This window comes from Phoenix dactylifera, chromosome 3 (genome assembly GCF_051530095.1).
Source record: "Phoenix dactylifera cultivar Ajwa chromosome 3, Ajwa_hap1_PhDact_Kaust_v1.1, whole genome shotgun sequence".
NCBI classification, from domain to species: domain Eukaryota; kingdom Viridiplantae; phylum Streptophyta; class Magnoliopsida; order Arecales; family Arecaceae; genus Phoenix; species Phoenix dactylifera.
In genome coordinates, this window is record NC_143192.1 from 39,686,729 (window position 1) to 39,711,802 (window position 25,074).

Below are 25,074 nucleotides of genomic sequence, written 5' to 3' on the forward strand. Positions count from 1 at the left end.
ATTACTTACATCGAACGCGATCTACAACAAATCCAATAAATCTCACAAATTTCTCGCAGAACCTAATATCAAAAATCATATTTTTTTTTAAAATTCATCACAATATATATATATATAAAACTTAAATCTTAACATCCTCCCATGGCCGACCCTGCAGAAGTGTCTAGCACCTCGGATTGGGGTTCGAATTCGGGTTCATACCCGTAAACCACCCTCCCTTTACTTTATTATTATTATTATTATTATTTTCTTTCTTTTTCTTTCTTTTCTTTTTCTTCCTTTTCTTTTTTTCTTCTTTCTTTTTCTTTTCTTTTCTTTTTCTTTCTTTCTTTTCTTTTCTTTTTCCTTCTTCTCCCGAAGCTTCCTCTCCTTCCCTTTTTTTTTTCGTTTTCTTCCCCTCTTCTCCCGTGACCATGGAGAGGGGGGGGGGGTGCGACCCCATGCCGAGGCTCGGAAGGGGCGGCGGCCAGAGGTCGACGGTGCCCACGACTCGCAGTGGCCGGTCCTTTCTCTGTCCCGTGGAGAAGAGAGGGCTTGAAAGGGCGGCGACTGACCCTCTCTTCTTCCCATGGAGGAGAGAGAGAGCTCAAGAGAGGAAGAGCCCGCGGCAGGGACCAGTAGCGTCGGCGACGCTCGCGGCTACACATGGGTAAGTCCCCTCTTCCCTCTCTTCTTCTTTCTTTCTTTCTTTCTTTCTTTTTTCTTCAAATAGTTTAACAAAGAGATGAAGCTAGGAACCTTACCTTAGCCCCGACGAAGATCCGGCGGCTTTCTTCTTCTCCGACGGCAAGGGAAGTAGTGGAAGACCATCCAAACCGAAGAGGAGCGGGCTTCAACGGCTCTCTCTCCCTCTTGGGCGGCTGCACGAGGAAGAAGATCACCCAATGAAGGAGGTCTGGCGGCTCCTCTTCCGGTGGTCTCAAAGGGAGGAGGAGAAGCCCTAAAAAAACAGGCGATCCCGGCTTCTTCGGGATGATTTCTCCCTTCATCTCGCGCCCTCACGTGCGACGCACGTGAGGCCAAAATTGGGGCTGGGCCGGTCAATGGACCGGGCCCAGTTTCAGGGTCTCACATCCTTCCCCCCTTAAAAAAATTTCGTCCACGAAATTTTCATACATGCAGTTCAAGAGTAGAGAATACTTCTTCCAAATTAAGTCATAACACTCTTCAAATCAAAGTCGTCTTGTCTGACCAATGTCAAATAATTCCATTCACCACACTTTCTCCGCACACACTGATTTAAACCTCAATATACCCGTGTTAAGTCTATATTTTTTTTTTCTAGAATTATCTGCTTGTTGGTACATTTATTATTATGTCTTAATCCATGGGAACACTTTCAAAATGTAAAAGTTCATATTCTTCTTTTGACAATTAATTAAAAAAATATTATGTAACTATTTAATCTTTTCTAGCAGCATAATGAGTTATCTAACAAAGAGCAGTGGGCATGGCAAAACAATAAATAGAAATAAATATTGGGACTAGATTAATACCTGTCGTCAACACATCAGAAGCTTGTGCATCTTGTTGTGTAAGTGCAAATACTCTTCCTTGAGTCTTTGGCCCCTGGCTTCCTTCCATTGCTTGAGTAGATCTATTCTCGTTTCTTTGTGGGCAGTCTGCAATTTTATGACCTATCTTACCACATTTAAAACAGGCACCAGTGTTCCAATGGCAATCCTTGTCAGCATGAGCCTTACCACATCTGGAACATTTATTGCTATTCATCTGCTTAGGGTTGTCACTCGTAGATTTCTTGTTTGAACTTTCGGCGTTTTCATTGCTCTGCCCCTGGAATTCATTTGACCTGTTCCTCTTCTTTTGATTTCTTTCCCTTTCCAACCGTTCTTCATTAACTTCCCTTTCAATTATTAAGGCCTTATTCACCACAGCTGCATAGGTAGTCAATTCATAAGGTACCACTTGTTTTCTAATTTCAGTCTTTAGTTCCATCTCAAATTTATACGCTTGATCTAGCTCATCCTCGACTAACTTTGGAACAAATTTGGCTAGTTTGGTAAATTTAGCTTCGTATTCTGCAACAGTTATATTTCTTTGCTTTAGATGAATAAACTCCTGTTCTTTCTGCGTCCTTACTCCAAGGAAAATACTTATCATAAAATGCTCCTTGAAATTTTTCCCAAGTGAGTGGCTCCCTGTCCTGCTCATATTTATGTTCCAACATCCGCCACCAGTTGAATGCCTTACCTTGCATCATGTATGATGCAAACAAAATTTTTTCATCATCCTGACATCTCAAGACAGCAAATGCTTTTTCCATCTCTGTAAGCCAATTGTATGCTTCTAACGGTTCTGTAGTCCCCTTGAAAGCTGGAGGAGCTAGCCTCTTAAATTCAGTTATATTGCCACGCTGTTCACACTGTTCCCCTCATCCTTGCTGTGGCTGTGTCTGGGGCAACTGCGTTTGTTGGAGCAACTGCTGTTGCACCTGCTGTTGCATCTGCATAAAGCCCACTATGGTCTGCATAACCTGGCCTAAGCCCGGTTCTTGTTGTCTTGTCTGAGTATCACTAGCAGGATTGACGACTTTCTCCTGCTGAGGAGTGCTACCAACTTGTCGGGGTATGCTGTCATTTTGCGGGTTGGGTGCCTTATCAGTAGCTCCGCGAGTAGTCTTTCTCATCCGACGTGGAGGCATCCTGACTTATATCTATCGAATAGCAGCATGCCAATAATAAGCTTACTAATTAATTACAAGTATATAGGATGGTTGTTACAATCAAACTAACGTCCCAATGTCCCCACTGTCTACCCATCTACACTCATGTCATGTCAGATTTTCTTATCTTAGAATTTATCCATGCTCTGATACCACTTAAGTTGTCACGCCTCTGGCCCGAGATCGCGAGCCGGGGGTCCGCGCCAACCGCCGCACACCCGTAGGAAACTCTCCCTACGAGCATGCAAGGCATCTAAACCAAACATCTCAATTATATAAATCCAAAATAATTCAGACATCTTAACCAAATATCTCAAATATATAACTAAAATAATTCAGCTGAAATAAATGCAATCTTATTCCATTGACTGATACAAATTATAAAGTCTCACAGTTCTAAATACGCAGCGGAACAATAAAGATAAAACATTAATTTAAATAAAACCTAATCTAAGATAACTTGTGCCATAATTCTTTTATTCGCTCTCCCATATTGTAAAACTTTAGATCGAGCTAATTCTTCGGATCTGTAAAAAACAGGAAGAAATCGTATAATGAGCTAGACAGCCCAGTAAGTAATAAACACCTTAACTAGTCAATTCATATAATAACATAAAATATGAATACAAATTACGATGAGTCAGCATAATAACATAATCAATTCATTTTCAAATACAAATTTATTGAAATCCGTATCTTTCAAATATCCATATATATAATCGTAAATCTGATTCGAAACAAATCACATTCATCTCAACAGCCTTTAACTACGACCACACTTATACCCTGTGGCTGGGCCAGAAACAGAACCGCACTTATACCCTGCGGTGTGGGCCAGAATACCGCACTTATACCCTGCGGAGTGGACCAGAATACCACACTTATACCCTGTGGTGGGGCCAGAATTGCCAATGCATAACCCCCTATTGGCAGGGTCCAGAACATAGCCAGGCTGAGAGTTCTAAATCTGATGCACATCAAAATTCTTTTGTAACATAATAGATATATATAATCCGATCTAAATATGCATATACTATGCAAGAACAGTAAGTATATCCGAAAAATATTAATTCCAACTCGCCTATCTATTTTTCATTCAAAGCATCATCTCGTAAAATTCATAAATCACATATAAATTCATTAACAATTTATTCGATGCAAAAATAATATTATATAAATGAAGAGTCTAGAGAAGGCAGTTCATTACTTACATCGAACGCGATCCATAACAAATCCAATTAATCTCACAAATTTCTCCCAGAACTTAATATCAAAAATCATATTTTCTTTTTAAAATTCATCACAATATATATATAAAACTTAAATCTTAATATCCTCCCATGGCCGACCCTGCAGAAGTGTCTAGCACCCCGGATTGGAGTTCGGATTTGGGTTCATATCCGTAAACCACCCTCCTCCCTTTATTTTATTATTATTATTATTATTATTTTCTTTCTTTTTCTTTCTTTTCTTTTTCTTCCTTTTCTTTTTTTTTCTTTCTTTTTCTTTTCTTTTCTTTTTCTTTCTTTCTTTTCTTTTCTTTTTCCTTCTTCTCCCGAAGCTTCCTCTCCTTCCCTTTTTTTTCGTTTTCTTCCTCTTTTCTTCCCCTCTTCTCCCGTGACCATGGAGGGGGGGGGAGGTGCGACCCCATGCCGAGGCTCGGAAGGGGCGGCGGCCAGAGGCCGGCGGCACAGGCGGCCGGTCGACGGTGCCCACGACTCACAGTGGCCGGTCCTCTCTCTGTCCCGTGGAGAAGAGAGGGCTTGGAAGGGCGGCGACTGACCCTCTTTTCTTCCCATGGAGGAGAGAGAGAGAGCTTAAGAGAGGAAGAGCCCGCGGCGGGGACCAGCAGCGTCGGCGACGCTCGCGGCTGCACATGGGTAAGTCCCCTCTTCCCTCTCTTCTTCTTTCTTTCTTTCTTTCTTTCTTTTTTTCTTCAAATGGTTTAACAAAGAGATGAAGCTAGGAACCTTACCTCAGCCCCGGCGAAGATCCGGCGGCTTTCTTCTTCTCCGACGGCAAGGGAAGTAGCGGAAGACCACCCAAACCGAAGAGGAGCGGGCTTCAACGGCTCTCTCTCCCTCTTGGGCGGCTGCACGAGGAAGAAGATCGCCCAATGAAGGAGGTCTGGCGGCTCCTCTTCCGGTGGTCTCAAAGGGAGGAGGAGGAGCCCTAAAAAAACCAGGCGATCCCGGCTTCTTCGGGATGATTTCTCCTTTCATCTCGCGCCCTCACATGCGACGCACGTGAGGCCAAAATTGGGGCTGGGCCGGTCAATGGACCGGGCCCAGTTTCAGGGTCTCACAATAGCACTATCAAAAAAAACGTCTCAGCATGAAATCACATGTTTTTCTCTTTTGTTTCACTTAAAAAATGCTTATAGATTATGTCAACCACTACTTGATAGTTAAAATCTATGATTGTCAAGACTTAGATGTTTGATCATTATAATAATCCTCTGAACCAGAGGTCTGATATAGAACAATTTCCATGTTGATGAATTTTTTTCCTTATAGATGATTGAATTCTTGGAAATGATTGAGAACAATACCTCTGAGGGGGGCACAGCCTCGGTACATGTATAAAATTCACCAAAACAACCTGCATGCATTAATTTTTTTATAGGAAAACAAGATAAATAAAGTGTTTATTCTCCAAAAAGAGAGATACAGGTCTAATTTTCCGGCCAAAATTGTAAAGAAACCAAGTAATGACTGCAAGGCCCAATTAGCCTAGGGTTAGTTCACATGTCTGTTTACATGTAATAAATCAATTCTGCCTCTTTTGATAATAAATGAATCTTTCAATCAGATTTTTTTTTCCCTTTAGCAAGGCATTTAATCTTTAACTCATTGGAGTCTTCCCGCTCCACGTAATTGAATATCAGTACATCCACTATTCTAAACCAATATTCCCAGCTAGGGCTGAGAAAAGCTGTCCCCTTTTCTGCAAAAATTGACCATACATCCACTGAGATAGCTCATTTTAATGCAAGCATAAATTGTGGAAAAAAATAGCTGACATGATATACAGGACTTGTTGCATTGAAACTGAACAAGGTCTGCATGAAAACATTTATGCAGATGAAAGGGGAGAAGCAGCTTGTTGAAAAAATTCTGCAGACTGAGATAAATCTGCTTAGTACAATTAGAGATGGAACTGCCCTTATGCAGCATATGGAAGACTTCTATTACATCACACTCTTAGAGGTTTTCTCTGAATTCCTCAAGAACGTTACCTTTTGTGTCATTTTGTATACAGTTCCTTTTAATCAACTATTATTCTGATACATGAATGTTTACTAATCGAGAATTATGTTCAGTATGTTGCAAGTATCTTTCAAGAACTGCCATTGTAAATCTACAGTAAATTTGGTTTGTGTATTTAAATTACCAACTATTTTTTTTGTTATAGTGGTGGGTGCAGGTGGCTAATACTTGTGAATTGTTTCACAAAATCATTTTGTTAGCAGTGGTACATACAGATTATTATGGGGTATGCACCATAGGCATGAACTAGAATCAAAAAAAAAAAATGGGACCATGGAAACTCTAGTCTAATGCAAGAGTAACAGTATATTTTTAAGAGACTTGAATAAGATATTAGAAAAACATAATCTTGAATAGAAAGGAGCACATGAATGGCTTGATTTGGAACAAAAAATTGAGTTGGGAGATGAAACACGACTACAGTGGCATGTAGCTTAGCAATGTTTTGTTTAATAGAAAATATGAGAAAGAAAAGTATCAACTCAGAAATGAGTATAAGGAAATGATTAAAGATCTGATATTCATCCTTATTTAGGTGATAAGTGATAAAGGACTCCATATAGAGAGGGATGGTGCTATAAAAACAAAATAACACAGAGAATCTTAGTGAACTCCAGCAGTTCAGTAATGTCACGCTCCCAACAAAAAGAAAACCAATTATGTCATTTGCAATCTTAAAAACTTTGCACTTTCTTTTAGAATCAGCCCAGGCTCTCATTCTGTAAACTCTGCAAGTCAACATGTCATCATGCTCTGTACTCCAGAAGCATGTTAAACATCATTTTAAGGATTGCAAACTAATAACCAAGACATAACATGTGCAGTACATGGCATGAGGTTACTAGCAAGGATGGACATGGAGTGCCAGATATTTTGAATGTAGTTCTCATCATCCCATAATATTGCTCAAATTATCCTTGATAAGAACTTTCCCAAGATGGAAGAACATACAAAGCTTAAAACTTTTGAGGGATAAACTAGCTTCTAAGCTGCTTTTACCCTCTTTGATCTTTGTGACATGAACCATTAGTAACAGGCACCTTGTATACTTTATAGTTTTTTAGCTTGTATGTGTGCATATGTCATATCCTCTCAAGCTCTTATATTCTAATGTCCTTTTGCTTTACCTCAAAATATGAAATTCAAATATATCTTAAATCCAACTAAACCCTCTTTGCTATATCATGTTAATGTCATTATGACTTCTGCTTCACCATGTAAATAGTTATGCACACTTGTAGCAAACAATTGACCATGTCCATCCTGGATACTAATTTACCAGCAGTCTTACGTCTAAGTCCATTGATTTGTTTTGGATCTTATTTATATTATTTTTATCACAACCCCATGACTTACTTTGCTTCATATCTTATATTTTTCGTGAGTTCTCTTGTTAGTTTTATTTCTTCCCTCAAGTTACAATTTCTTTACTAGAACTTATGCGAGTTCTCTTCTTAGTTTTATTGCTTCCCTCTAGTTATGATTTCTATACTAGAACTTATGCCTTTGGCTCTTATAATTTCTCTACTAGAACTTATGCCATTAGTCATATCTTGCTTCTATGTTTCCTTATGTCTTCCCCTTGTTTTCCTACATCCTTCAAAAAAGACTGTAGAAGCCCTCCATATTGGTCCTCTAAAATTCTTTACTTTATATGCCTATGCTATCTCAATCGATTTTTCATTACTTTGTTCGTAAGTTGTGCAACTCCTACAACTCCTATAGTATTCTTGATTGTATACTTTGTAGATTTGCCATTCAGACTTTTTCTAAATTCTGTTTGTTTTGTAAGACTTTCATCACAAACACTTTGAAACATACAACATTAGAGGCAAGGTACACGGAATCGGTACTGAGCACCGTACCAGTTTTCTGGCGGCACGAGTCGGTACGGGCCGTGCTGGGCCTGTATCGACGGAGGAGACGACACATAGACCGTGGGAGAGAGAAAAAGAGAGAGAAGGGGGAGAGAGGGAGGGAGGCGGCAAAGGATGGCGGACGCCGGCAGAGGGCTGACGGAGGCCGCAGCAGTGAGGCCGTTGCCGGTTTTTCTGTTTCGAGCGAAATAAAGGTCCGGCCGCGGCTAGGGGTGCAAATGGGTTGGGTCGGATCGGGTCATGAGTGACCCCGACCCAACCCGATTTCTTATTCGGATCTTAATTTTGGATCCAGATCCAACCCTAGAAGATTGGGTCGGGCAGGGTCCACCGCTACAATTTTTGACCCAACTGGTCATTCGGGTCGGGTCAGGTCCATGTATAACTCGGACCTAATCCAAAAAATTCGGGTTCGGGTCGCGTCCGGATCGGGTCAATCCATCCATGGCTTTCTTCTTCCTCCTCATCGCACCATCAGTTGCTCAGAGGCCTATTTTGGACTTAAATATCTATTAGTGATTGCACTCATGACAATGTTTACTGAATTCCTTGAAAATATGTATTATCAGATTACAAATGGTTTTCTCATAAAGGCTACACTTATTTGCCAGATGAATAAATGCCATATATGCATGGCAAAATGCCTCAACTACGAAAGAGGTAAGAGGTACAAGAAAAATGCCCTTCTACCGTGCACATCCACAAACACAGACATGCATGAAGAGTGAATAAAAAAATAATTGTAAGCAAACTCACCTCCATGATATCCTTGCATAAGCTTTTTTAGACATGAAGAGAGCACTTTTGGACCAAATCCTTTCCATTTGCCAATGGGCATGCAAGGGTATAAGTATAACAGCGCAATCCGCCATTTAAAATTCAAATGTTTTATTCAACGCATTTCATCACATCATTAAAGGGCAAATTGGACTCGACGCCAGATCATTTTCTACATCGTACGGAAGGAAGTCAGCTACAACTTAAATGAATCCAAAAAACTAAAATTGGAATCAAGTCCCATTTAACACGTCAATTTACACGTCAAAGCATGTTAAACCAATTGTAGTTTCTTGGAAGGGTTGAATATGCCCCACGCCAAACCACCACCACCACCCCTAAAAGAAGATCCAATATTATTTTTCTTGGTATTAGAACAATAGAACTTATCAAAACCCTGATTGTTTCAAATAATGGTTAGGTATTTAGCTATTAAAAATGATGTTTCAATCAATAAAGAAGAGAACCATGATTTACTTAACAAATTTAGGGCCTCAAATGAACCAGTTACTCAAGCTGCAATTTTAGGTTGTCTTATGAATGATGCAATCCTGGAAAGTTGCCAGCTCACACTTAACAGGCTTGTTGACAAGGGAACATTGATAAGTGAGTCTTATGTCAATGTTGTAAATTGTATGAGTTTTCCGATGTGTTTTAATGAATATTTTTTGGATTAGTCTAAGTGGTAAGTTGTATTCCTTTTTTTTTAAAAAAGCCTACTACTTTTTCCTAGGTTTTTCCTTGCTATCCTTGATATCGATTTCTTTGTTCTTTCTCATAAAAAATTGGAAAGAGGCAATCGATTTATGACAAATTTGATCCACTTGCGCAAGTATTAAATATTCATCTCTCATTGTATGATCTGTATTCACAATTGCCATACCACAAGCCACTACAAATTCAAGATAAAATCCACATTAAATTCTAGAGCCAAACCACGTACCTTGCATATTCTATAATATTTTTCTGTATACTCATTTAATTCATTATTTATAATTATCTTTGATATACCTTGCCTTATTCCATTGTTCTCCTTCCAAGATTGCTTTTATTCTTCTCCCCTTGTTGTGGGGCATGAAAGCTAAGTATAGTTCCTTATCTCAAATTAACTTTTCACATCTATGAGTTATCTCCATTTCTTTGTCCATTACTAAAATCGAGCCCATTTCTGTTAGTATCTTTACCTGCATACAAAAGTTTGTAACCATATGATATCCTTAGACGTTGCACCTTTTCATTTGGTTTCTGTAAACAAGCAATATAACCTGTCCTTGTATCATAATGTGTACAAGCTCACTACTTTCTAGTCAAACTAGTAAAACACATTCTCTTCGTTTGTGTAGTTAGGTTCTTGCATACTTTTGCCCCACTTTATATGATTGCCCTTGACTTCTTGCCATTCAAATTGGGTATCATTATGCCGCATATATGGCAGCATGTACCTGCACGGCGAACCTTGTTTCCATCACCTAAAGAATTGTTGCCGATTTCTCATGACAAGTGGGTTATATTATAGCTCATCAGATGGGTGATAACCTAGCCAGTTCTTCCTCATTTCTCACCACAAGTTACAATGTGGCACATTGCTTACAGGCTACAACCTAGAAAACTTTTGCCCACTCCTCACCACAACTATGTTAGGTTACAGCACGTTGCATACATCAAGGGATGCCCTTGTATTCATGAATGACAAATTTGGAACCATTTCATAGTTTGACATGCGTTTTATGATTAGCTGTCAACATAACATCAACCTACTTTTTTCATCTAGACTTAGCATGGACATTGGAAATGAAGCTTGAATAAGTGCCAACATATACAAAATAAATGGACGATATCCTTCATGCCTGCCAATATGGCAGTCCATTAATATGCCAGGAAATGCCTGTTTCTGCTAACAAAATAATTTTATGATGGTATGGTGTGACAGGAACCAAGTAATCAACTATTTAGTATTGATCTGGTGGGTTTTTGCCCGGTAACCCTATTGCCAACTAATCTAATTGGTGGTGTACTGCTACCTAATCCTGTAGTACCAGTCTTCCTTAAATTCAATATTGGTAGATATTTGACTATCCCGATGTCAGGCAAAGACAATTGAGGTCAGTATTACATTGCCAAACCAGTTGTTAAATCATAAATGCCAAGCTATCATTCAAATCCTAAATTGAACCCAAGATATTTTGGATAACGCTCTTTGGTTGTGGCAGCTTATGTAGTCATGGTAGGTACCAGACTACCAGCAACCAGCCTTTCCTAATTTTTGAGTCTTAAAAGTTGCCTATACACTAAGGAGCCTGCTACCTGAGAAATAGTTTCCCTGAAATGCTATAATTCTGGGGGCAGTGCACTGGCAAAGATGAATTCTTCTTTGATGGACTTACTGCAGTGATAGTACCAAGCAGAAAGGTCTTTACTGGGTTTAGAATATTTAATTTGATGCCTGGAGATATAGATAGTGATAAAATATAGACTAGAATATATAATTGCCAGTGGATTATTTCGTGTGTGCATTTGTTTAACAGTCTTTTGGTCTCCAAAATCTAGTTACTTCGACTTAAAAATAATTGTCATTGTGCAGAGTGTAAGAGCAAATTACCAGAGGACTGACAGTTCAAGTGAGGAAGGTTGCCAATCTACCGTGTGAGCTAACCTATCATTGCTGCAAGCATCAAAATCCTCGCATGTGCACGTTACTGTTTGAATGACTGTTAAAGAGCGCTGCCTGCTTACAGTTTTAGCAAAATAGAATGTAAGTCTATGCTCTGCAGAGATTCATTCATGATGTTCTCTTCATTTAGGTTTTACCTTCTATGAAATCATAGAATCCTGATGGCATCTATACATGCAGAGTAAACAGCTAGCATGTAGCCATATACCGAATTTCATAATCTGATATAAAGTCATGGACCTCAGCATCTTTAAATCAATATGGTCATATTAAGGGGGGAAATGAATCGAAGATTCATGCAAACTATATACCCATAACAGATACTATACCAGCGTATTTTCATTATAATGCCAAAGGAATGTGGAACTGTCACTAGGTTTTAATGTCTTTTTCAATTTTTATATTGTAGAAATCTTTATGGAGCATATTTGCTTAATGCATATGATATCATGTTTCTACAGGATGACCTTTGCATTCCGGTCCCCTGAAAACAAGAGGCAGGGGTTTTTCCATTGCCCGTTGGCGTTGGTAAGCTTAACATCGGTAGGCTGCAGCCTTGAATCTGTGAAAGTGGGTGAGCTTCAGTTACTTCCAACAGCTAGGTCTACTATTTATCAGCTAAACAGTACCTGATGATGTAGTCAGAAGAGGTCCAGAAGCATAATTAAAATGCCACGGATTTAATTGGTTATTGTCTCAAAGCATCATTTTGCAGCTGTCCTGACAAATAGTGTCCCAACATTCTTATGCAGCGTACCTGATCTGTTATAAGCACAGAATGGTATTTCATCCTGGTCGTGTCTGGCTATCACATTTGGAGTTCTGCTCTTGTGATCATAAACAACCAGCCAATATGATTGCTGGTTATGTATCTACCAATATGATCTGGTTTAACCAATCAAACTTGCCATTGCAGGCTGCAGAAAATAGTTCTTAGTTGGGTAAGTGGAGCTGAAGAACAAATAAAGTAGGAGACTAAGAACTGTAATAAGACTAATCGGTTGGTAGATGGATATAAGTATGTGTCGCAATCTTTCATTCTTTTTTATTTTATTTTACTTCTTTTGTATTTCATCGCTTTAGGAGCATTCTTTGTTATTATTGATTGGAATGTGGAAGAGGATACATTGTTTACAGAATCATTCAGAATGAATGGCTCTAGGTGGAAGTTGTTGAACCATTCCACGGTGCTATTGCGGTGCACATGCCTGCTTGCCAATTGGTTAGCATCCTGTCACTATGGATGGAGCACAGGAAGGTAATGGAACAAGGGAGGCACTAGAGAGTAGGTCAGGTCAGTTTAGAAGATTAACTCTAGTCTAAACTTGACCAGGACTGAAGGACTAATTTGACTAGAGTCAGCTCTAGCCTGAACTTGACCAGGGCTAACGGACTAACCTTGGCTAGGGCTACAGGACTAACCTCGACTTGAATTTGATAAGGGTTAGAGGAGTAATTCTGGCATAAGCTTAACAAGGATCATAGGACTAACTCTGATTTGAATTTCACTAAGGTTAGAGAACTAACCCCAGTATAAGCTTGATGAGATTGTGTTGCTGGAAATTGGACCCGGGGGCGGCCGCTTAGCCGAGAAGGAGGGGCTCCGGCGAACACGGGCGGGCGGCGAACACGGGCGGGCGGCGTTCTCCGTGGGGGGGGGGCCTGCAAAAAGCCGGTGGCCGGGGTTTCCGGCGCCGGCCCTCCGATGCTTAATTTTGGAGGAGAGAGGAGGAAGATATATTCTGCTGGGTTTTTCTTTGAGTCCAACCCCCTCTGGGAAGAAGGAGTTCTTCTTTTTGTAGGAGGGTTGGATTACCTGTGATGTGATGGGGCGAGGTTGCCGTACGACTTAGCACGTTGCTTAAGTTGGTGCGCGATCAGGTGAATTAATGTCTTGATGTCGGCGGTGAGGCCGGGATCAGAGAGTTGTCACGGCTGACCGAACGCTGCCGAGCTGATTTGCCATGGAGGGCTGAAGATCCGTAGATAATAGGAGCCACGCGCATTAATTGTTGAGTGAGTCGGAGATATGTATTAATTGTTGAGTGAGTCGGAGATATGCATTAATTGTTGAGTGAGTCGGGGGTTTGCAGAGACCATGCGCATTAAACGCTGGAGGCGGTGGCAGGGTATGGCCCCTGACCGGACTTTAGAAGGATGTAACCGCGGTAGGTGGGCGGTGAGGTCGGACTTCCGAGGTCAAGAGCCCTGAAGCTAGACGCCTGGTGGGGCGCCAGGTCGGGCGTCCGGGGTCGGGCGATTCCGAGACCGTGGGCCGTTGGTGCGCTCGTGTGCTTAGGGGGCGACTTACGTTCCCCCAACACTACCCCCGACTTCTGAGTTCGAGCCGTTTCGTGAGCTCGGGCTCAGAAAGTAACTGTCATTATTACACTAGTGGGGGCCGGTAAGTCTTAAATTATTTCGGCGCTTCGCGCGTTTCGGGGCGCCTTTAATGGGAGAAGAGGGGGCGACACCCTTTCGTCCTTCGAGGTCGCTTCGTATAGTGGGCTCATGATGGGGCTCCGGGATCCGACGGGACATTGTCTCGATTCTGTACTCGAGGCATCAGCCCAGAATGAATACGTTGCTTCGGCTTCCGAGGCCGACACGTGGCGTGATCTGGACGGGGGGTGGAAACCAGCCCTGTCGATCTGGGCCATTAGAAAGGTCTATATAAACCCCTCAATCTGGCCCTAAGAGAGGTCTTGCTTGGTTGCTTTCTCTATTCCGCCGTTTCTGTTCTCTTGTCTTCTTTCTCAGTCACAACAGAGCCTCCCCGGCGGTGCTCGGAGCGATTTCCGGCGATTCCTCCCGTAGGTTTCCTTCTTGCGTTAGCTAGGGGGTCCCTCCTTTTCTTCCTTTTTTGCTCTTTCCCGTCTCCTTCGTCTTTTGGTCGTTTTTCTTTCTTCTAAAATGGGTCTTGGTCCGGGTGAGGCTGGATCTAGTTTGTCGGGGGAGGAGCTGGAATTGGTCCGTACCCGGTTCTTTTTCCGGCCTGGGTTTCATCTCGAGACTGCGGGGCGGGAGGACAGGGTGACACGGCCGCCCCCAGGTCGGATCGGGATTCATCTCGAGACGCTCTGGGCCAGTTTGCGGTTCCCCCTTCATGAGTTCATGAACAGCTTGCTGGTGGAGTACCAACTCGTCCCAGCATAGCTCGCTCCGAATTCATGGAGGACCATCGTCGGATTCTTGTCCCTTTGCCTTGGGCACGGGATTCCGACTTCGGTGAGCGTTTTCCGCCGGTGTTTCTTATTAAAGACAAACCCGGCGGATGGAGAGTGGCTATATTTCGCCTTTCGGGGTGGTATGTCACTTTTCCGAGGTGCCCCTTCCTCTATCCATGAGTGGAAGGAAAAATTTTTCTTTCTTGCGTCCGAGGCGCCATGGGGATTCGACCCAAGGTGGGGGCACCCTCAGCTGAAGGCCCTTAACAGTCTCTCCGAGCCCTCGGCGAGCGATCAGAGGATCCTCAACGCTCTGCGGGGCCTCGGGAAGGGTTTCAACCTGACCGACCTCTTAAAAGAGGATGCCTTGGCGAGCGTTGGCCTGAGTTCGGCGCGTCCCGAGGGTAAGAGCAGTCACATTGTTTTGTCCTCACCTTATTCGTTTCTTTCTCTCGCTCTTCTGATGTTGGTCTAACACTTAGAAGAATTTCTTTGTTTCAGACATTCCTCACATGCCGACCAGCAACACATCCCTCTTTTCTTGGTTGAAGAGGCGGAAAGCCGAGGCCGGCGGGGCTATTCCTCAGCCCCGAAAGAAGTCCAAGCAGGCCGCCACTTCTACCCCTACCGAAGTGGGGGGTTCTGAGGCTGAAGCCTCGGTGACTGCCCGGGGGCGAGTTCCGGCCGCCGAGTGTGCGAGCTCGGACTCTACGGGGGCGCTTGGTTCGGCGTCTCCGACCTGTCCCGCCCCCGTTTCTCAGCAGGCCGGTCGGCCGGTTATCTGCCTGCGACGCTCGGGGCCCGAGCCGAGCAGGGGTCCCGAGGTCCCGAGTGCACCTTGTCTTGTTGCCACGAGCTCGGCTGGGCCGAGCTCTTCGGGGGCCGAAAGGAGGGAGTCGGCTGAGCCGGGGTCTCCAATACCCGAAGGGGGCTCGGCTTTCCGAGACGGCGACGTCGCGCGCGAAGTGTTCCGCCGCGCCATGCTTCCAGCCGACCGGGCTGAATTCCAGACCTTTACGCTGGAGGAGGTCGTCGACCAAACCTACTGCAACACTGCTCGGGTAAGTTACTCTCTCATCTTACCTATAGTCATTAATGTTTTCTTCATTTTGACTTATAGTTGCTTCCTCTGCAGCATATCCACGAAATTGATACCCTAGTATTCATCGCCTCGGAATGCGAGGAGGAGTCTCGGCGGCTCTGCAGGCAACTGGAGCCGGCCAAGGAAAAGATCGCCGAGCTGGAGGCCGCGCTGGCGGAGGCAGTGGCGCGGAGGGAGGCTACCGAGGCCGGTCGGCGAGCCGTCGTCGACGAACTTGAAGAGGAGAGGCCCGCACACTCCTTGACAAGATCAGCACTGCGCGCCTCCGAAGCGCGTCTTGCCGAGGCCCGCTCTGAAGCCGCCGGCCAGAAGTACGAGGGCGGGGTCCTCCGCCTAAGGGTCGAGCAGCTCGAGGCCCGAGAAAGAAGGGCGCTCGAGCGAGCTGAGAATGCCGTGGAACTCTTCAAAGAGTCGGAGGAGTTCCGCGACATGTTGGAGGAGGAGACCGTGGACGGGTTCCTCCGGGGCTTCGAAAATTTTCGAAGGCAAATGGCTCGGTATTGCCCCCAGTACGATCTGTCTGGGATTCGGCCAAAGTCGGGATTTGGCGATGATTTTGGTTTGCCCTCCACACTTGAGGACGAGGAGGAGGCTGACGAAATCGAGGTCGGAGGACAAGTTGCCGAACTGGAGGCTGTCGGGGGAGAGCCATTGGTTCGAGGGGCTCCTACTGGGGAAGCTGCCGGGAGAGTTACTGAGACTGCTGGCGGAGTTTCTTCTGAACCTACCGCGGGGGGTCCCGAGCCGAATCCCGTCGAGGATCCCCAGGTGATCGTGGTGGACGATCCTGGCGCCGATGAGGCTGCAGCCCCCTAGGACTTGCCTTTCTTTTGTTATTGTTGTTGTTTTTTTTTTGTAAGCGAGGCGGCCTTCAAACTTGTTGTTCGGCCGACCCTCAATTTTGTACTCCAGCCCTCGGGCTTTTTATTAATAAAAGAATATTCTTTGTCGATTACTCCAGCCTTCTCTTTTTTTTTGCACAATAATTTCTCATAGGTTTCTGAATTCGGCTAAGCTCTCAGGCTCGAGCTCCGTAGACTTAGGTTCGAGACATTTTCACTAAGCTATTAGACTTAGCCCCGATAAGGACAGACCTTGAGGGATTTTGCTACGTCCTTGAGCTCGGCCAGGTTCACAAACCTTAGTTCCGCGGGGCTAAGTGCCAACAAGCCCTTAAGTTCGGCCTTTGGACCCCGACAGGGTTCCGTCAGGCCCGCTGGTTTGCCTTTCGAGAAACTCAGCTAAGCTTTTTGAATTTGGCTATCCGATCGCGGGCTTACGAGAGGTTTCGGGGTCAGTCTTCGAGGAGACTGCAGGTCGAAACGGCGTTGTTGTTGGGTCAGTCTCTTAGTTGAGGTACCAACGAATGGGGCAAAGATGCCTTGGCACTTCCAAGCTCAACTAGAGTATTACAGGTCGGGGCCGTCACTGTGGGCCGGCGCCGACCTTTCAGTGTTTGGGCTTAGCCGGGTCCCCACTCGGAGGGGGCTATATAGATCAACATGGAGATTAACAAGGAGGATGCGGACGAGGTCGGTGGGATCTCGGCCTTAGATTTACCCAGAGAAGGGTCCCGATTTTGGTCGGGGAAAATCTCGGGTTTACTCGGGATCTTGCCGGCGGTATGTGAGTGAACAAATGAAATGGAGTAGGTGCCGAGTAGGAGGTACCTCTCGCGCCTTTGAGAGCGAGCGCCCCGTGTTGAAGCGGGCCGCTTTGTTTCTTGATCAGCTTTTGGGGGCGTCCTTTGGCTTGGGGTCCGTTTCGGGAACATCGGCGAACCGGGAGATGCTGCTTTTGTCGGAGATTTTAGCGGGTGTTTTTTCGTTGTCGCTGTCATGTATCCCGAGGGGCCGCAAAGGCGCTATCCCCGGTCTTCCGAGGTTGAGGGAGCTCAGGCTTGCTATCGAACTGGGGGTACTTTCCGAGGTCGAGGGAGTTCGGGACTCTACGGTCGACTCACGAGGCATCCCGACCTTAGTCGAGGTATCGAGCATGAGGCCGAGGGAGCTTGGGCTCGCCATCGACCTAGTGGCGCTTCCCGAGGTCGAGGAAGTTTGAGACTCTACGGTCGACACACGGGGCATCCCGACCTTAGTCGAGAAATCGTGCGCCACGTCGAGGGGTCTGGAAACGCATTGTCGACTTGCGACGCTTCCCGAGGTCGCGGGAGTTTGGGACTCTACGGTCGACACACGGGGCATCCCGACCTTAGTCGAGAAATCGTGCGCTAGGTCGAGGGGTCTGGGAACGCACTGTCGACCTGCGATGCTTTCCGAGGTCGAGAGAGTTTGGGACTCTACGGTCGACACACGGGGCATCCCGAACTTAGTCGAGGAATCGTACGCAAGGTCGAGGGGTCTGGGAACGCACCGTCGACCTGCGACGCTTCTCGAGGTCGGGGGAGTTTGGGACTCTACGGTCGACACACGGGGCATCCCGAAGTTAGTCGGGATTTCGAGCATGAGGCCGAGGGAGCTTGGGCTCGCCGTCGACCTAGTGGCGCTTCCTGAGGTCGAGGGAGTTTGAGACTCTACGGTCGACTCACGGGGCATCCCAAACTTAGTCGAGGAATCTGAGGATAACAAATGTCCCAATATTAGGAGAGACATAACATAATCATTATGAGGAGGTAAATCATTGTAAGGAGGAGACAGGATTCATGTTCCTGATCACCAGGGACCCCTTAGGCTTTTACTGATAATACATTTGTAGATTCTCGGAATTCCAGCTTCGTGGAATAGGGGTTCCTTCGAGAGACTCTAATTTGTATGCTCCGGATCGTTGTACTCGGGCGATTCGGTACGGTCCTTCCCAGTTTGGGGCGAGCTTTCCTCGCTCGGTGGGCTGAGAAGCTTCGGCTCTCCTGAGGACGAGATCTCTTACCTTGAAGAGCTTGGGCTTGACTCTGGAGTTGTAGTACTGGGCCGTTTTCTGCTGGTACCTTGCCATGCGGACTCGGACGACCTCTCTTGTTTCTTCGACGAGGTCCAAGTTATTCCTGAGTCGAGAAGAGTTGGAGTCGACGTCGTAGTGTTCCACTCTCGAGGAGGGGAGGCCGATTTCGAGCGGGATAACGGCCTCCGTCTCGTATGCTAGGTTGAAGGGGGTCTCGCCCGTGGGTAACCGGAATGTAGTTCGGCACCCCCAAACCTATGTTTTGCTAGTCCTCAAGCAAAATAAAACTAGAAAAGAAGAATTTTAACTCACTTTCGCAGGCATCGCGGTTACATTTACCATATGTAACAAGGCTTTAAACCCCTAGGTTACCCTAGTGGACGAGTTGTAGTCTCGTGAGGATTTTCAGTGAAGATACCCACAAACTTTAATAAATCATTTATCATAATTGTTATTATTAATTTCTTTTCTTTTTTTTCTTTTTTTTAAATAAATTGATCTATGAGGTGAAAATCAAATTCCAAATGCATACTGGCTAAGAATTTCGAAAACTCTCTTCTTCTTTTTTTTTTCTTAAATCAAATTTAAGATACATAAATGATAAGAATTTCAAAGCACACATGGTTTTATTTACTAAGTCAGCCCAAATCCTAGGTCAAGATGCAATTCAAGTTGAAGTCATTAAGTTTCCGTTAGGAAGTTGTAAGACTTATTTATACTGGAGTGCTTGGTGAAATCTGGACCATACACAAGCTAAGGGTTCAGATCAACAAAATATTGCAAAGACTAGTAGTTTCCAAGGATTGGTCGAAAGGACCTGTTCACTGATTCAAAATCATTTTATCTGCAGGATTTCGAGAGTTGTGGATATTTACTTTAGTACCTCACGGGCTTTATCTGTAATATTCCAGTTTACTCGAATTTTTACAATGACGGCTTTCACACTATTGTCTTTTTCAAGGTCAATACAGTTTTTTTTTTCTTTTTTCTTTTTATATATATATTGTGCACTTTTACTCTTGTGGTGATTTCTCCGTGTAACGAGCAATCAGTCGACAACTCTCACACCAGTTGGTATAAGGTGTCGGGCATCAAGACTCCCCTACGGACTTATGCTCAGAGTCCTCATCACAAGCCCACCTGACCTTTGACAATAGGTAGCCCTTTTCGATGTTCCTGACTAAATCCATTATTATTGATGATTTTTTTTTTTGGATTAGATAAGTATGATTCATCAGGGTCCAAGGTTGCTACTATACTATCAATATAATGTCGAGCCTAGACCTTAGAAGTGTCGGCCAGTGTGTAGTGAAATTCCGAAGTATTAATTAGCTTACAACTCCCTAAGAGAGACTTAATGAAAAGAACTTAAATTTGTATTACTTCCGACTAGTCATTGGGCTTTTTAGATTTTATATACCTTGTGTGTTTAGCATTCTCGCATTAATGTATAGAAATGAGGTTTTTTTTTTAAAAAAAAAATTTTAAATTTTTTTTATTTATTATTATTATTTTATAAAAAATGAAAATGAACACATTTTTTTAAAAGATATTTTTATTTTTTTATTTTTTTAATTTCTTTTGATAAACCTGATATTATGAAGTGAAAACGAATGCAAGAGATGTAAACAAAACAAAAAATGAAAAAAATAAAAAAAAAATATTTAAAAATACCGCCAAACCTAAACCTAACATTGTCCTCAATGTTTAAAGAAATCTAAGAGAATTGGGTTGCCTCCCAACAAGCGCTAAGTTTATTGTCTTCAGCCAGACACGGTGCATCCTTAATTATTTTGATAAACAGAGTTCGTCAAATTAAGGGATTCGATCAATTGCCCATCGGTAACACAGTCCACATAAGGTTTTAACCTTTGACCATTGACTTTTAAAATATGTCCACCATTGAGGTGTTGGATCTCTACTGCACCATAAGGAAAAACCTTTTTCACTACGAATGGTCCATCCCACCTAGAACGAAGTTTACCCGGGAAGAGTCGCAACTTTGAATTGAACAGCCAAACCTTTTGACCAGGTTCGAAGGACTTACGGTTAATATTTTTATCATGAAAAGCCTTAGTCCTTGCTTTATAAATTTTAGCATTTTCATAAGTCTCATTGCGCAATTCTTCAAGTTCACTTAGTTGGAGTTTTCGGTGAGGACCAGCTACTGCCATATCTAAGTTAAACTTTTTGATAGCCCAGAAAGCTCTATGTTCAAGTTCTACCGGTAAGTGACAAGCTTTTCCAAAAACTAATCGGTAGGGAGACATGCCAATAGGAGTTTTGTAAGCAGTACGATAGGCCCAGAGTGCATCATTTATCCTTTGAGACCAATCTTTCCTATCGAAACGTACCGTTTTCTCTAAGATGTGTTTTAACTCTCTATTGGACACCTCGACTTGTCCACTCGTTTGGGGATGATATGGGGTAGCAACTTTGTAGGTGATGTTATATTTGCGAGCCAAAGCCTCGAAAGACCGGTTGCAAAAATGAGATCCCCCATCACTAATGATGGCTCGGGGTGTGCCAAAACGACAAAAGATGTTTTCATGTAAAAATTTAATCACAACCTTGTGGTCATTAGTTTTAGTGGCGACAGCTTCTACCCATTTTGAAACATAATCAACCCCTACAAGAATATATTCGAAACCAAAGGATGGTGGAAAAGGGCCCATAAAGTCAATACCCCAGACATCAAATATTTCTACAATTAAAATAGGATTGAGAGGCATCATATCTCTACGGGAGATGGTACCCATCCGTTGGCACCGTTCACAAGTTTGGCAAAAGTTTTGGGCATCTTTGAAAAGAGTGGGCCAATAAAATCCACTCTGTAAAACTTTTGCTGCAGTTTTTCTATCCCCAAAATGTCCCCCACAAGCTTGTGAATGGCAGAATGAAAGAATACTTTGAAATTCGCATTCGGGGACACATCGACGGATTACTTGATCGGGACAATACTTAAATAGATCGGGATCATCCCAATAATAGAACTTTACTTGTGAAAAGAATCGGTTCTTGTCTTGAGTTGACCAATCATCAGGAATTCGTCCTATGGCAAGGTAATTTACTATGTTTGCAAACCATGGCGTTTTCATTCCTTGTACCCCAAATAATTGTTCATCTGGGAAAGCATCATGTAAGGGTGAGGTATTCTTAGAGGGCTCAAGAAGAATCCTAGATAAGTGGTCTGCTACGACATTTGCAGTTCCTTTCTTGTCACGGATTTCTAGGTCAAATTCTTGTAGTAAAAGAATCCATCGGATCAGACGGGGTTTGGTGTCCTTCTTTGCAAGAAGGTGTCGAAGGGCAGCATGATCAGTGAATACGGTAACCTTGGATCCTAATAGGTAAGATCGAAACTTGTCTAGCGCGAATACTACAGCTAGCAATTCTTTCTCAGTGGTGGTGTAGTTCAATTGTGCATCTGAGAGTGCTTTACTAGCGTAGTAGATGACATGAGGTACCTTATCTAACCGTTGCCCTAAAACTGCCCCAATGGCATAGTCGGATGCGTCACACATTAATTCAAATGGAAGGGTCCAATTAGGGGGCCGTATGATAGGTGCAGTGGTCAATTTCGAGCGAAGATTTTCAAATGCCTCCTCGCATGCTTTATCAAAGACAAAGGGAGTGTCCTTGGCCAGAAGATCGCACAAGGGTTTGGAAATCTTACTGAAATCCTGAATGAAGCGACGGTAGAAACCAGCATGGCCAAGGAATGATCGGATTTGTTTCACAGTTTTGGGTGGGGGGAGATTGGAAATAAGATCGACTTTGGCTTTATCTACTTCAATGCCCCTCTTGGACACGACGTGTCCTAAAACTATGCCTTCTTGAACCATGAAATGGCTCTTTTCCCAACTTAATACTAGGTTGGTCTCCTTACATCTTTTCAAAACTAAGGTCAAATTGTTCAGACAATCATCAAAAGATAGGCCAAAAACTGAGAAATCATCAGTGAACACTTCTAGAAAGTTTTCCACCATATCTGAAAAAATGGCTGTCATGCATCGTTGAAAGGTTGCGGGTGCATTGCATAGTCCAAAAGGCATCCTCCTATATGCAAACGTCCCAAATGGGCAAGTAAAGGTGGTTTTCTCTTGATCGTCCGGGTAAACAGGTACTTGATTATATCCAGAATAACCATCTAAGAAACAGTAGAAACCTTGACCAGCCAACCGTTCCAAAATTTGATCTATGAAAGGTAGAGGGAAATGGTCCTTCCTAGTCATTGAATTAAGTTTTCTGTAGTCAATGCATACGCGCCAACCCGTGGTTGTGCGTGTTTGTATCAATTCTCCTTTCGTATTTTCAACCACAGTGATACCTGATTTCTTGGGTACCACTTGTGTCGGACTCACCCACTTACTATCAGAAATTGGATAAATGATTCCGGCATCTAATAACTTCACCACTTCTTTCTTGACTACCTCCTTCATATTAGGGTTGAGTCTTCTTTGCATTTCTCGGGTGGGCTTTGCATCATCTTCGAGATGAATTCGATGCATGCAAACAGAGGGGTCAACCCCTTTCAAATCGGCTACAGACCATCCTATGGCATGTTTATTCTCTTCTAGCACCCTTAAAAGTTTACCCTCCTGTTCAGTAGATAAGTTGGCTGCGATGATTACAGGGAGGCTATCTTCTGGTCCTAGAAAGGCATACTTAAGATTTGTCGGAAGTGGCTTCAACTCAAGTTTAGGTGGAGAATCAATGGAAGGACAAAGTGGTGTGCTAGCAATGGGGGGAAGAGGTTCAGGTCGGATCTTCCAAGGAAGGGAACTCATAGGAGATTGATTATCGAGTAAGATGTTAACTTCTTCTACGGTCTTGTCTATATCAAAGTTGTCAATGTCAAAATGGGCCAAACATGCCTCTAAGGGATCATTTGCTAAGATATAGGGAAGGGCGTTCTCTACAAGATCATCCATTTCGTCAATTAGGCAACACTCGTCTTCCCTCACATGTTGGTCAGCGGCATGAAATACATTCAACTTAATTTTCATGTTCCCAAATGATATATCCATTGCCCCAGTTCTACAGTTAATACAGGCATTGGCTGTAGCTAAAAAGGGACGACCAAGAATCACAGGGATTTGTTTTTTTATGTTGGGCACATGTTCCATATCAAGGACGATAAAATCTACTGGAAAATAGAATTTGTCTACCTTGACAAGAACATCTTCAATCATCCCCCGTGGTATCTTCACAGATCGATCAGCCAATTGTAAGGACACCGAGGTAGGTTTTAATTCACCTAACCCAAATTTTTCATAGACTGAATAGGGTAAAAGATTCACACTTGCCCCTAGATCTAAAAGTGCTCGATCAATGGAGTTATCTCCTATGACACAGGAAATAGTGGGAGCGCCAGGATCTTTGAATTTTGGAGGGGTGTTGTGTTGGAGAATCGAACTTACCTGTTCAGTAAGTAGGACCTTTTTAGGCACATGTGTCCTAGATTTCCGCTTTTGGGTGCAAAGATCTTTGAGAAATTTGGCATAGGAGGGAACTTGTTTGATGGCATCAAGGAGTGGGAGGTTGATTTTAACTTGTTTGAAGACCTCCATCATCTCTTCTAATGAAGTTCCCTTCTTGCCAAAGGGAGAGGGTGCATTAAGTGCTTCAGAGAATGGACCCTTTGGAATGTGGGTTGTGGCAGATGGTGGACTAGCTGAAGAAGGTTTTGGGTTTTCATGTGATACATTCTTCTCTTCTTCATCTCCTTCCTTATTGTTACCCTTCCTAACCTTATTATCTATTATACGTCCACTCCTTAGGGTAGTCAAAGCATTAGCTTGCTCATGATTTAGTCGAGTTTCTTGAGCCACGTATTGTCCCCTAGGATTACTCATTGGTTGACTTGGAAGCTTACCTTCCTCTCGCTTGTTTAATGCAGTAGCTAGTTGACCCATTTGGGATTCTAGCTTAGCAATTGATTGCGTGTGAGAGTGCAATAGTTGTGTGTTTGCCTCCAAACCTTGAAGGGCAGTCAACACCTTCTCCTCAAAGGCTGTATTTCTTTGGGTTGGAGGAGGAGGATGCTGAAATTGAGTTGAGGGACGGTAGGGATGAAAATTCTGAGGGTTTTGAAAATTTTGGGAGAAGGGTTGGGAGGTATTAGAAGCTTGCTGCCTCCAAGAAAAATTTGGATGATTCCGCCATCCCGGATTATATGTATTGGAAAATGGATCATTACCCGGTCTGGGCTGTGTTTGGGCAGCATTGATGTGTTCTTGCACGAGTTTGGGATATTGGGGTGCTGAGGGGCACTCATGAATAGGATGCGATGGGCTAGAACAGATAGCACACACTTGTGCTTGGGAAGAGCTAACGACATGTCCTCCTATCATTAGTTGGTCAATCTTATGGGACAATGCATCTACCTTGCTAGACAGGTCCATAGAATGACTTATTTCACAAATGGCCCCTTTTCTTTGAAAATTCGGGGATGCTTGACGAGAACATGAAGCATGGTGGAGGGAGTTTTCATTAAGATTTTCAAATAGTTGCCATGCTTCATGCTCATTTCGAAGCATGAAAGTCCCCTCGCATGCAGCATCGATCATCTGACGGTTTCGTTCCGTCAAACCGTCATAGAAACATTGCACTAGCTGCCACTTAGGT

The 25,074-nt window shown here is 43.5% G+C and overlaps 1 protein-coding gene and 1 long non-coding RNA gene across 14 annotated transcripts in view; one reads left to right on the forward strand and one right to left on the reverse strand.

Annotated features, from left to right (window-relative positions):
- Positions 1–12,416, forward strand: part of LOC103695549 (putative triglyceride lipase) — a 46,644-nt gene extending 34,228 nt beyond the window's left edge. For 8 of the 13 annotated variants that reach the window (XR_005510348.3, XR_015976326.2, XR_015976324.2 and 5 more), the window contains 3 exons: positions 5,767–5,892; positions 11,188–11,358; positions 11,739–12,416. Coding sequence is in view for 2 of the 13 variants with exons in the window: in XM_088718353.2 (XP_088574479.1) it covers positions 5,767–5,892; positions 11,739–11,765 (153 nt within the window). In the remaining 11 variants the exon portion in view is untranslated. Of the gene's footprint in view, positions 1–5,766; positions 5,893–11,187; positions 11,359–11,738 lie in introns of those variants that run through there. The other 5 variants (XR_015976327.2, XM_088718353.2, XM_026800568.4 and 2 more) reach the window with 3 other exon arrangements.
- LOC148714384 (uncharacterized) lies at positions 3,018–4,789 on the reverse strand. Its single transcript, XR_015976332.1, has 2 exons — positions 4,659–4,789; positions 3,018–3,210 (listed from the first exon to the last, which is right to left on the reverse strand). It is a non-coding gene; the product is annotated as an uncharacterized LOC148714384 (long non-coding RNA).
- Positions 12,417–25,074: the final 12,658 nt, after the last annotated feature.